Source organism: Poeciliopsis prolifica, unplaced genomic scaffold, assembly GCF_027474105.1.
Source record: "Poeciliopsis prolifica strain line A6 unplaced genomic scaffold, Auburn_PproV2 SCAFFOLD029, whole genome shotgun sequence".
Lineage (NCBI taxonomy): Eukaryota > Metazoa > Chordata > Actinopteri > Cyprinodontiformes > Poeciliidae > Poeciliopsis > Poeciliopsis prolifica.
This window is the reverse complement of record NW_026562404.1, coordinates 2,770,365-2,783,911: the sequence shown is the minus strand read 5'-3', so window position 1 is coordinate 2,783,911 and position 13,547 is coordinate 2,770,365. Positions and strand designations below refer to the sequence as shown.

The 13,547-nt window shown below is 39.9% G+C and overlaps 1 protein-coding gene across 26 annotated transcripts in view; it reads left to right on the top strand.

The window, feature by feature from the left end:
- Positions 1–13,547, top strand: part of kif1b (kinesin family member 1B) — a 60,390-nt gene that overhangs the window by 22,899 nt on the left and 23,944 nt on the right. For 15 of the 26 annotated variants that reach the window (XM_055049516.1, XM_055049513.1, XM_055049512.1 and 12 more), the window contains 8 exons: positions 695–906; positions 1,736–1,815; positions 2,752–2,827; positions 3,891–3,970; positions 4,334–4,440; positions 4,920–5,003; positions 5,150–5,330; positions 5,422–5,494. In XM_055049516.1, the coding sequence (XP_054905491.1) occupies positions 695–906; positions 1,736–1,815; positions 2,752–2,827; positions 3,891–3,970; positions 4,334–4,440; positions 4,920–5,003; positions 5,150–5,330; positions 5,422–5,494 (893 nt within the window). Of the gene's footprint in view, positions 1–694; positions 907–1,735; positions 1,816–2,751; positions 2,828–3,056; positions 3,111–3,639; positions 3,703–3,890; positions 3,971–4,333; positions 4,441–4,919; positions 5,004–5,149; positions 5,331–5,421; positions 5,495–8,132; positions 11,755–13,547 lie in introns of those variants that run through there. The other 11 variants (XM_055049507.1, XM_055049506.1, XM_055049504.1 and 8 more) reach the window with 4 other exon arrangements.

Sequence of the window (13,547 nt, the reverse complement as noted above, 5' to 3'; positions counted from 1 at the left end):
TTCTGCTACTCAGTTTTTTTAATGTAATGTTTTCTGTTTTAACAAAGCCTAAATGCCCCACGTGAGATAATCACTACTAATTTTATCCTCTTTTTGAATGTTTGGATCTCCTGGAGAACCTTAATTAACTTCATGGCCATCATTTTAACCTTCCAGTGAGGCAGCTGCAGCTTTGCTGTGTTTCTGGCTCTGCGACTGCATGTGCAGAGAAAATTAATCAACCAATCTGCAGGCTGGACTTTGGCAGCATGTCTGTTGGTTTCTCTTGCACTCTTTTGCAGTCTCCATCTCTCTTCCATCCTGTAGTTAATAAATTAACAGCAGTTTTCACACAGGGTCTGTAATGCTGACTCATATTTAAACTAGTAGTGGATCTGAGTGGATGCTGAGCTCCAGTCATTCTTCTCTGAATGGTGTTGAATGGGACCAGTGAATCTCCTAGAGTGAAAACTGCTGCTGCTTTCTGTAGATAATTTGCATTGTGGTTGTTTGTCTTATCCCTCTGATGTAAAATGTGTGTCTTACATTGGTCTTTCCCCTCCTGTGTCCTTTCTCCCCCCCACCCAAATCTTTCTATTTCCCTTTATCTTCCTATTTAATGTTTGGTTCTTTCATTTATGTGTTTACTCCCTCCAACCTAAACCCTGGGCCTCCCCCTACTTCTATCTTTCTCTCTTTCTTGTTGCTGGCTCAGACCTCAAAGACATTCAAAACAATAAGAATAGATACTTGATAGCCTCAGAGAACCAACGCCCTGGCCATTTCTCCACAGCCCCTATTGGTTCCCTGACAGCTTCTCCGTCCTCTGGCGCATTGTGCAACCAGGGGGGTCTTCAGTCGGTCACCAGCATCCAAGAACGCATCATGTCCACACCTGGAGGGGAGGAGGCCATTGAAAGACTCAAGGTAATTGGAGTAAATAGCACTTGTGCTCCTGCAATAGATAAAGCGTAAGTAAACCACAGCTCACTTCATCTGCACGCTACCAAGAAGCGGAGGGTAATTTTTAAGCTTCCAAATTTGAAATCGGCTTCAAGTAAAAATCTTAATACCACACCTTTTGCTTTTAATAATATTGTTTAATATCTGAATACCAAGGCTTCAATCTTAGCCCCCACACCGATAAAACTCCTCATCTAGATCCACGTGTGTCCTCTCGGAGCTTCATATTGCTCCTACGCTCCTGTGTATGCTCTTGCTGTTTAGACAAGGTAACAACACAGAGGCTGCAAGAGTCCGCCTTGAGCTGGAGCTGCAGTTTCCATGTCAACCATGGCTCCCAATCTGTCTGTCATCCCAGTGACGTCAAGCACCGACGCAAATACAGAGGAAATAAGACGAAAATAGATTCAATTCTTATTGGCTCGTAGCAATCACAGTGAGGCACATCATCTTGTTTTGTTGAATGAAAACAATAAACATTTTAGTGAAGGTCAACATGTATGCCTCTTATAAATGTGATTCTCCCCAGCACTGTTTTTACACTGTCTGCTTGTGAGCTGCTTCATTAAATATTTACTGTTATGATGTTTTAATAAAAAGCCAATGACTGCAAAATGTAACAATTTGACCTGCTTTCAGAGTTCAAATTTACTCCCTTTTAATTTCAAAAGAAAATGCCTCAGCCTAAATAATTAAAGTTGTTTTTTACTCGTAGATCAGAGTAAGCCCACAAAGAGGTTTGTTTAACTAAAATACGCTAAGCTGTAATTTTTTTTTCCACTTCTGTTTTTAGGAATCAGAAAAGATCATTGCTGAGCTCAATGAAACCTGGGAGGAGAAACTACGGAAGACAGAGGCAATCCGCATGGAGAGGTCAGTACAATCAGACGCTGTATTTTCATTTCCATATGCATATGCTGAAAGGGGGGAAAAGGAGTGCGTGTTCTCCATGTGCATCCACGCCGTCAGACCTAATTGGGATTCATAGTCTGCCTTCGATGCGCGTCGGCTGGTGTGACGGCTTTGAAAAGCAGCCCCCACACATCCGTGACGTCAGACGCTGTTTGTGTTTGACTTTCCCAATCAGGCAATCCGCTGTGCAGGCCTATTTCCTGCTGGGTTTTATGTGTGGATGTGACAGCCGTTGTTTGTCTCACACAAATCTCTTTCTTTTTTTGCTTTCATCTATTAATCTGTTGCTTGAAACAGTGTTTTTTTTATTTATTTGTTTTATATTATTGTGTGTAAAGCTAAATGTGGTTTTCTTGACGTCTCCCTGGAGAGCTCAGTGGAAAATGCCCTGTTTGTAAATGACGCGTCCCCCTGCTGTCGCGACTGCTCATTTTTCTTTCTTCTTGCTTACATTTTAATGGCTTTAATTTTCAGCATTATCTGACATTAAATCTTTAGAACTTGCAATCAGACCTCTTGCTACTTACTGTCTCTTCATTCCTCTTTGCTGCTTTTCTCACTTTCCGCTGCACCAATTCTGTCCATTTCCCCTGTCTTGGTTGCCTTGAGCTGCTGCACACCCTTCTTGCACTTTTTTTTCACTCCTTTATCCACTCATCTGTGGCTGCAGTCCTGCTGCTGTCCATCCTTTGAGTCAAACAAAATCACTTACTCTAGTATAGTGTTATATCTCATCCTCTTCCAGTTCTTATTTAATATTTCTTTTATGAAATTAAAGACATCAGAAAGATGTGTAACATGCTTTATGAAGTCCTTGTAACATGCTTTATGAAGTCCTTGTATATATATGCAATGCTGTTTCTGAGTATACATACATACATGTTGTCTTCATTACAGGGAGGCCCTGCTTGCAGAGATGGGCGTGGCAATCCGTGAAGATGGAGGCACTTTGGGCGTGTTCTCTCCTAAAAAGGTAGGGAAGGAAACGATGACATGCTGAGCGGGCACTGATGGAGGGGAAATAAGTCATAATAATTCCTCTGGGTGTGGATACTTGCCTTGTCTCCCATCACTTCTGTTTTCCATCTTATCTTTTCCTCCCAAGAGAGCCCTCCCTTTACTGTCAGCATTTCTCTCACAATCCACTTGGTCATTCTGTCATTCTTTCCACTTTCTTTTTTCTTTTTTTTCCCCCTACTCAGCTTAGCTGTGACGGGGCATTAGATGAGCAATTTGATTGCTTTTCTGCCAAGAAGGTTTGTTTAGTTGAATGATTAGACAAAAGTATCTTTCCAGCAGTAGATTGGTTCCTAGAACTAGAGGTCTTAATGTAGTAGCTATTCTGTGCTTGTTCCCATGGTTGAGAACTAAACTTTTATGCTTCTATGACTTGTTTTTAGTTAGAAGTCAGATCATTTACAGTGGTGTATTATTTAAAAATGCTGCGCTGTTCCATGCTGATGATTCAGACCTTTTACTGCCAAAGTCTCTTATTTAAGCTATTAGCCTTACAAGGCTTTCCATTTGCCTCATCTCCCCTGAAAGTAGAAGCAGCAGTGTGTGGTGCCAGTAAAAACTCCAATTTATGTTTGTGTGCAATTGTTAACAAAATCAAAATAATAATCAGCTTTGGATTTACAAACCTCTTCCAAATGTTGTGTTTTAGAGAAATAGTGCCTGACTGCTGCACATTATTTTCTGCTTTGCTTTTCTGTTCAGATCTTCATATTCAATTTCTTTTACTGAAATTTCTGTCCTTTTGCTGTCTTCCTTTCCATGGGTTAGCATTTCAGAGAGAAGCCTTGTGATCTCTATACAGACTTTAATGGGGTGTTTTCCCCAAAGAAGGTTGGTTTGGATTTGGATTTGTAGGATCACCCGTAGTCCATTTGTGATGCATCAGATACTTTAGAAAACCACAATTGTTATTTTTTTCCCTGATGTGACAGAAGATGTAGAACAGCTGCCTGAAGCTGGTGAAAGGTTTTTTTTTTTGTGGTGATCTTTATTCTTTTTTCCTTTCTGTTCATCTTCAGACTCCACACCTGGTCAACCTGAATGAGGATCCTCTAATGTCTGAGTGTCTGCTCTACTATATCAAAGATGGGATTACAAGGTAACCAAAACCTGAATAATAAGACCTACATGTTTCAGAGGATCTGCACATTCTCTAAAGTTTTATGTCTAGCAAGGGAAACCTAAGAAGTCGGAGGCTTAAAATCTGGCACGGCCAGCATTTTATTCCATCTTATATGACTGTCCTCTCCTTGTCCTTTTGGTAGACTATTGTTTTGAAATATTTGGTTACATTATTCCTCTGCTGGGGCGGGGCATTGACTGATGAGAACATTACACTTCACATCTAGCCGCTTGCATGTGTTGCTTTAGTGGGTCTAATTGACATCTGCTACATTTTCTAAATGGTTGACAACGAAACAGAAGACCTTGTCTCTCAAAATGGACTCTGTATTTGTGACAGGGTGGGTCAGGCTGACGCTGAGAGGAGGCAGGACATTGTACTAAGTGGAGCTCACATCAAGGAAGAACACTGCATCTTCCGAAGCGAAAGAAATGCCAATGGAGATGGTGGGACCTCAATCATTTTTCTTCTCAGTTTGTTTAATGTTTGTGTTTGTTTATTATGGTGTACAATGGGTTGTAGATGAAAGGTGTAGATTTTTTTTTTAAAGATGGAAGCACTTAAAACTAAAACTTTGTCAAATTAAGTTAATGTTTTTCTTCTCACAATGTTTTTTGGTGTATTTTTATCTCAGTACTTTGTTTTAACATTTGACCACATCTTATAAAAGTGGAAAAACTACAAATAAAAATAATTTGGGGAGCAATAAACCAAGCTAAAATTAAATGTTTTGAATTTCATTTGCACCAGAAATACACTCAGATGCTACCGTACATGTGTTGTAAGTGAATAAAAGTGGTTAATTAATAAATGTTGCAAAAAAATAGACTGTCATTGTCTAAAATCAGAACATAAACCCATTACTCTTTGACTCAGTTTTGATTTTATTAAGTCTGATAATTGTTTATTTTTTTCTACTCTGAAGTTATTGTCATGTTGGTGCCATGTGAGGGATCTGAAACCTATGTCAATGGCAAACGTGTTGAGGAAGCAATCCAGCTTCGTTCAGGTATGTGTCCTTTGTTTTTTTATTTTGTCGATTGAAATTAGAAAAGTAAATGTTTTGGAATCTGTGTAGTAGTAGTTTTGGGTAGTTTTTTTTTTTTGAGATGTTCATGTTTGGTTAACTTTCTCCTGGAATCCACCTTTGCTCAGGCAACCGCATCATTATGGGAAAGAACCACGTGTTCCGCTTTAATCACCCGGAGCAGGCTCGAGCTGAACGGGAGAAAACGCCGACCGCTGAGACCCCCGTCGAGCCTGTGGACTGGACGTTTGCTCAGCGAGAGCTCCTGGAGAAACAGGGCATCGACATGAAGCAGGAAATGGAGAAAAGGTATTGGAGCCATCCTTCATTCATTTTTTGGAAGGTCTTGGTTTTTGTTTTTGTCTGACTTTATCACAACCTACTTTCTGCACCTATGAAGGCTCACCGAGATGGAAATTTTGTACAAAAAGGAGAAGGAAGAAGCGGACCAGCTTCTGGAGCAACAGCGATTGGTGAGTTGGGATAAGATGGAAAAAATCAAGACCCACTTGACTTTCCTAAAAATGTTTGAGAGAGACTAGTGCTCAGTGGGTTTTTATATTACTTTTTATTTTAAGATAATTTTGTTTTAGCTAGAAGCAGCTTCTTGACTTACTTACCTAATTTGGGTTGTTTTGTGTGCGATTTTTGAGAAAAATGTATTTCCACATTGAAAATGCAAAACTAGGTCTTTCCAAGCTCTGCTTAGTTTCTTAAATACTATTTTAAATTGGGACCTTTAAGCCTCAGTTAAACAAATTTTCACTCTTGACACTTGTGTACTGAGTGTGTGAATTACATTTTTACTTCTGGTGCATGTCTGTTCTTCTTGCATGGAAGTTTTCTGGTTTGAGACAGATGAGCTTTTCATTTGTGTCCGTTTCTGAGTTTAACTGAAATTTTTCCATAGAAAGTCGATCAAGACTTAGATTGCTCAACTTTCCAAATTCCCCATTTCCCACCTTTCTTATGTTTCTGATAGTGGATCTGAGTCTTGCAAAACAGCACCTTGAAGATGAATCAGATTTGATATGAAAAAAACAAAATCTTTTTAAACCAAATACTTGGTGTTACTAAACCACAGGTTTTCCTTCTCTTCTGAAAAGATGCTGCTTTTGCATGGTTCACGTTATTAGCATGTTTTCTTAACTCCTACTGGTTCTGGACTAAGTTGCAGTGTTTACCGCTGAGCTGTTCAACTCTTTGAAGTGACTGTTGATTTGCTTGGATTAGAGCTCTCCTCTAGTTTTCTTGCTCTGGTTTTTGTCCTGAGTTTCATCTCTTCAATGCAGTTGCTGACGTATTTCAATGCATTGTGATAACTAAAATATTCCTGCTGTAGATTTATTTTTTTTGACAGATAGTGACAATGTGGTTTCTCATTGACTTCTTTGGCTACCTCTCTTTGTTAGCGTAGTGCACTGAGGGCGCGGCTTCACAATGGAGTTCTCGCTGCTCACAGTTAAACGACACAAAGACCTTTCTCATATTTCGGTGGGATCATCTGCAAAAAGCATCAGCCATTAAAGTATCGCTTTACCAGAGACATCACATGCCCATTTCTGGCTTCAGGCATAGTCTCACACACATAAAGACTGACCGTCAGTGCCGACTGGTTGTGATCTGTAATGTCTGTTGTCTACAAAAAAAAAATAAAAAAATGAGAAACTGCATTTTGTTTTTCCAACTAACAACTTTTTTGTAGTGGATTAACACTTGCCTTCACTTCTGGTCGTCTTCTCTACTGACTTTCTGATCAGCTGCAACAACACTCTTGTCTTCTAACTCACCACTAACACTAAAGCCACTCAAACCTTCTGGACTAAGGCTCCAAAGTCCACCTATGTGCATGCCGCTGACGCATGTTTGGGATCCAGCTGTCAAATCGTAAAACTTTCAATTAAGAAGAGGAATATCACAAATCATTAGAGAAGTACTCCAACCAGCAACTATCATCTGTTATTTCCTTTCTGATCATTATAGACATGCTTTTACTTTTATTATTAATATGCAACAAAGGAAAAACAATCATCTGAAAATTTGCTCCCAATTACTAAAAAAACCAAAACATAAATTCATACCACTGTGGCCGTTTAAGTGGTAAAGATACTGAAAAACTGAGAAGAATGTCAATGAAGCCACTGTTGCATTTGAATTTCTTTTCCATCTTGAGTTTGAGTGAAATTACTGAGGTGACTCTGCATGGCGCCATACATCTTTTACCGTTGCGATGTATGCAATGTAGGGATGTCCTGATCATGATTTGTTGTCATTTAAGAGCAGGCACTTATGTATACCATGTCCAATATCAATTCTGTAGACATGTTTGAAAATTCAGCATCTTTAAAATACAGTCAAACACTATTACATGCATTAATATATTCCATTATTATTTATCATCAATGATGCTCTGGATATTGCAGGGTTCAGTTCTCTGACTAGGGTTATTTTGTGGACACAGTTTTTGGTCAATTTAAATTTAAATCTTGTGAACAAGGTTATGGTGTAAAGAGGTTTTCTGAATTTATTGGCCAATTTTAACATGTTTTCAGAGAGTTTTGGTTTTATACGTTACCGGTAATTTGGCTTGTAAGAATTTAGTGCAGAAAGCTTTCAGGAGCAGTTGTATTACTTCATAAACTTGTCAATTTGCTCTTTAATACATGTGAATATCTGAGCACACCAAGCTCATTAATCTAGCTAGTCTAGTTTTCCTAGTCTTTGTTTTCACAATCACAGACAGTAAAACGGATATTGTGAGATGAGTTTATTCAGAGACTCACCTGATGAGAAAACACTGGCCATTTAATCAGAACAGATTGCAACCAAAGTCTGATGCATTCCTTTGATCAGGACATTCCTATGGCTAAATACATAGAATATAATTTATAAAAAGTATTTGTTTGGAAAAAAAGTCCTACAAATCCAGTGAAATTCTCTATAATTGGCCCATGACTCCTACTTTGCTCTAGGTTTAGGTTCCCATGTTGCATATTCATACCTTTTTTTGTAGTCATTCTTTTTTTTTAACCATTCTTTCATCCTCTCCCTTATTTCCCATTGTAATTTCTCCTTTTTTTGGGAACCATTTTGGTTTGTTGTTTTCTCAAGGATGGAGACTCTGATAGTGGGGATGACTCAGATAAGCGGTCTTGTGAAGAGAGCTGGAGACTGATCACTTCCCTGAGGGAAAAGCTGCCACCCAGCAAGCTGCAAACCATAGTGAAAAAATGTGGCTTACCCAGCAGTGGGAAAAAAAGAGAACCAGTTAAAATGTACCAGATCCCCCAACGCCGGCGCATCACCAAGGACTCCAAGTGGGTGACCATCTCTGACCTGAAGATCCAGGCGGTGAAAGAGATCTGTTACGAGGTAGCACTGAATGATTTCCGCCACACACGACAGGAGATTGAGGCTCTGGCTATCGTGAAGATGAAAGAGCTCTGTGCGAGCTACTGCAAGAAGGACCCCAATGAGCGGGACTCGTGGAGGGCAGTGGCTCGGGATGTTTGGGACACTGTGGGAGTCGGCGACGAGCGCATCGAGGACGTCATAACAAATGGCGCTCGGCCCGGAGGAGTAGTGATGGACGATCTCAAAGTGCACATTGACAAACTAGAGGACATCCTGCAGGAGGTGAAGAAGCAGAATAACATGAAGGACGAGGAAATCCGTGCTCTCAGGAATAAAATGGTGAAAATGGAAAAGGTACTTCCTCTCATCACCCCAGAGGGCCAAGAAAAGCCTCCCGTGGCAGGAGCTCCCTCTAGTGCAACTAGAACCCCAAGCCCTCTGGAAGAAAAATCTCTGGTGCAGGAGAAGCCTGAGGAGAAGGACCTGGATGCACAAAAATGCCAAAGCGCAGGGGACGACTCCACCATAAAGCGAGGTCACATGCGCTGGATGCGCCAAGAGCAGGTACGCCTCAAGAACCTCCAGCAGCAAGAAATCTCCAAGCAGCTCCGCCGACATCCTGGACCTCACCGCTTTATACCACCAGAAGACCGTAAGCTGCGCTTCCCCTTCAAAAGTAACCCGAAGCACCGCAACTCATGGAGTCCAGGTACTCATATAATTATTACAGACCAGCAAGTTATAGAGCTAAAGGTGCCCAAAGAAGCTGTAGAGGAAGAGGAAGGAGAAAGCCCTGCTGAAGAAGCAGTACAGCCCAGAGACAAGATGGCTGCCTCAGTCGTCCACCTCACCCCGCCTCTGCCGATCCCTTCAGTTCATCGCCGTAGAGACTCGGAGCAAGGTTTAAACCAGGGCCACAGACAAAACCATAGGAACAACCAACAGCCGCATGAACGCGGCCGCAGCAACTCTTTTAACCACCGCCAGCGGCCTACGGGATCCATGGAGTCTCTGCAGCCGCCCGAAAACAGGAGACACACGCAGGCTTTCTACCACCCCAACCCACCAGCACAGCCGCCACCTCACTACCAGCATCCGCCGTGCCACTACAACGGCATGATGTACACAGACGGCGGCTTCGGCGGCTACCAGCAGTACCACCACGCCGACCATGCGAACCCCCCTTTCAGCTTTCAGCCGCCTCCACGAATGCGCAGGCAATTGTCCGCTCCCAATCTAAAAGCCAGCAGAGAGACAGCAGTCTGACTGACAGAGGGACAGAATTAGTTTCAAACACTTTTACTTTTAGGCAAATGCATTACAGATCACAACATCAAAACTGACTGGAACTATTTCACTTGATAAATGTGTTACTGGCTGATCCAAGTGTTGTTCAAAATGTAAAAAAAAAAGACCTTTTCTCATCATTATGATCATGTTATTCCTCATTTTTATCAGTTTTTGCTGCATTGTGTGTATGTGTGTGTTGGTCGTCTTCAGTAGCATTAAGAGAGTCACAAGGATTTAAAGCCAACAAGACGATAAGGGGGTTATTTTTAACAGGAAAGCAATGCTTCGCCTTTTCATTTATCAGCATGTACGACAACTTATGAGTCATGCTTTGATTTGCCAAAATTATGCTCATGTTTGAATCTCTGAGTTTACATTTTTACCATTTTAGTATTGATTTGTTGACGAATGTTTCAAGCCACTGCACTACGGCAAGTTATTGCCCAAATGAGAAACAGAAAGCAGTTGGGATTTATTTCATTTTTGTGCCATTTGACTGACTTCCAGATGGAAAAAATGAGTCCTTATTGCAATTTTAGACATTTTCTTTTAATACAAATCATAAATCACCATTCTCCTTACTTAGCAATCAAACTATTCTTGCTCATTTAAATTTGAAGAACTTGAAGCACCGGTGAAAGGTGCGCCTTTTTTAAGTCAAGACTGAAATCGTAGTAATTATGTGTGATAATCAATAAGTGCCTTTTTATGCACTAACTTTATTAACCCTGCTATGCATTTTAAATTCAGTATTTTCTTTTTCTTTTCCTATGTTTTCACTGTGCTGGCTCTTTTTCTTCTTTTTTTTAAAGAAACTTCACAACACACCAAAAATATCAGTTGTTTTTGCAAGCAGCTTTGATTTGTGCCCTTTCTTGTGCTTTTTTTTCATGTAACTGCCACCAGTTTTGTTAAAGTATTTTGCACTCCAAGTCTTTGGTAAGCTGTGTATTTACCCAGGGAGCACAGTGATGGTTATTTTAAACCTTTTACTTGATTTTTAAGATTTTTTTTTTTTTTTTTTTACTCTCCCCCTATCTATTCTTTCTTGAAGTCCTGGAGCTCATTAAGGTTTTAATGCTGAGACACACAGCTGAGATATTAAGTTTAAAGTCCAAACCTTTCTGAAGAAGTCAGCAGTTTTTCCCAAAGTCATAAAATCTTCACCATGTAAATTGTACTGCGTTTTTTTTTTTTTTTTTTTCCAGCCCTAAAATATTAGTCTTGTGGTTCATTGGGTAAGCACAGAGCTCACGTTGTGTCAATGGATACCCACTGAGTGTTGTCATGGCTCCCAAAGTCTGGCCTTTAAAAAATGTTGGAGGAAGGGCAACGACTTGAAATGTTTGCGTACTTGTTATTCAGGAGAAATGTCCACATCAAATGAGATTTTGAGGACTGTTTAGTTTTTGTTGGATCCAGACAGAAAAAGCAATCGTTCAGAGACATACATCTGTTTTTTCCCTCCGATTGTTCTGTGCTGTAGCTGCTTTGAATAGTTTTAGCATAAAGGTTTGCCTATTCATGACTTTTACTTGCTCCATCTGTAGCTCTAAAACATCCCAATAATTCTCATAACTTGATATCAGATGTCCTTCATAACATATAATCAGAAACAAATGCTTAAGGAATATGTTTTAAAGACTATCAGATTGAATGTAATGATTACTGTCCCTTTATGACTATCTATTTTTGCATGTTATATTGTAGAGGTCCTAAACGTATAGGGCCTGCTCCTTATATAAAAAAGCGATTCCGGAATTGCTCCAGTTCTGATGGTGACCAATTAGACTGGAAAGTGTGCATAAAACATCAAATGAACTCTGTACAGGACTCTTTTCTTCTGAAAAGCACATAACCTCTATACAAGTGTTGTACATCTTGTTGTTGAATCATCAGTATGTGCCTCATTTTCACTGTGTGTGCTGTTGCTTTTACACTATATTAGGTATTTTCTCCAAACCTATAAGACCTGATGAATATTATTTACTAGTATATTTGCAAAAAAAAAAAAAAGGACACAAGTGTGTTGCTGGAGAATTTATTTTTCAAATGACGACTGAAATAAAATTACCTGCTTTTATTTGAATATTTTCTACTACAGAGTTTTATTTTTGTTTGTTTCTCTTCAATGCTGCACAGGACAAAATTGTAGACCTACAGAGATCCCAATCAGGACTTTTAGTTTCTTGCGTCATACTCATTTAATTATGGACATTTGACAGTGAAATTCCCAAAGCTCTGAATTTCATCTGCTCATTGTTTACTATTGTTCCATGTAAATCAGTGATGTTCATGGAACTGCATTGGTAGGTTGTCTTGACAGCAGTAACTCAAGTCTCTGCAGGATGACTTCTGTTTCAGTAGGTGCCTCCAAAGCGACACATTCAACAGTATTTATTTTTATTTTCATAAAATCTGTGTGGAATTAATTGCCTTTACTCCTTAGTAGATTGACCGGAATAGCAACTGGATCAGCATTGAGGACTGTGAATATGATGTGCCTGCTCTACCACTGAGCATGTGGAACCCCATTTACATTATTATTATTATTTTTTTAAAAGAAATTCATGATTTCCTTCTGCTGCCGATGTCTCCAGTTGCCTGAAGTGCTACGCTGAATGACTCCTAATGATTTGGCTCATACCATATTTTAATGGTAGCCCAGTTAATGTGTGGACAAATCCAACAAAGAAAACTGTTCTCTTACTTCATAAACGTGGCACTGGCAGGGTTTCCCCCAGACTACCTGCTACGCCTGGTGTAGGAGCGCTTGGGCAGTCCACTAACAGCTCATCGTGTTTTTCTGGTGAAAAATATTGAAAGTTACAAAACATTTGGAGGCATGATAAAGTGAAATAATAGCATGAAGGAAAAGCACAATTCAATGTGTCAACTATAAACCCTCGCTTAATCTGTCTTTACTGTCACTGCTACTAGTATACAAGTAAAGATTTCGGTCAAGACGCAACACCACCAGGCTTTTAATACACCGAGGGAAACCCTGACATTCTGTGTCCAGATTAATCAAAATACCTCGTAATCATCATAAAAAATATATTCTTTATTCTTCTGGCTATATTCAGATCTGCAATTATGCTTCAGTATTTCCACAGACTTCCACCTGAACAGGTGCTTCTCCTGTCAGCAATGTTGTTGACATATTTAGCAAGTTTCCAAAGGCCTCTCCTGACTTTTTTTGTGACTTTTGACAATTCTGCAGCTTTTTCTGGTGATGTAAATTCTTTGGAGACTTGGGGAAGAACATGCTGTTTTTGCTCAGCTCAACAATCAGTGGGTTCTGTCGTGGGCTTCTCCCCCAACCCGCAGGTCTCCATGATGCCTGGCTGCTCCAGTCCATCACCAGCTGGAGCCATACCTCCTCATCTTGGCAGGGAGTAAATATGATATTCTTTATGTGACTTAAATTGCTAAACTAAAAGGTAAATCACTGAATTTGTTGCTTTTGTCAACAATTTTTGTCTATCCAGGTGGTCAATGTTGGTTGCATACCTAAATGAAAAACTATTTTTTTGTATTTAGTAATCATGATTTAAGCCTGAAGTCAGTTCATTATTATTTTACATATTGTTTTTCCTAACCAAGTAGCCCTATTTAGCATTTGAAGGGAAATAAACTTAACTACTGTTTCATCTGCTCCCTGTGCAGACAGATATAGGCCAGTCTGCAGAAGCAGGTCACATGACACTGAAGGGCAGGATGGTGCAGCAGCCAACACACTCTCTGTTTGCTGGGAATGTCATTGTAAAGAGCAAAAACAATACAATCCAGTAATAAAAGCTTTGCAGCCCATTAATGGCAAGTGATTAAAAAAAGAAAAGAAAACTTGGTCAAGAAGAGTGTGGCTGAAATGAAGTCCCA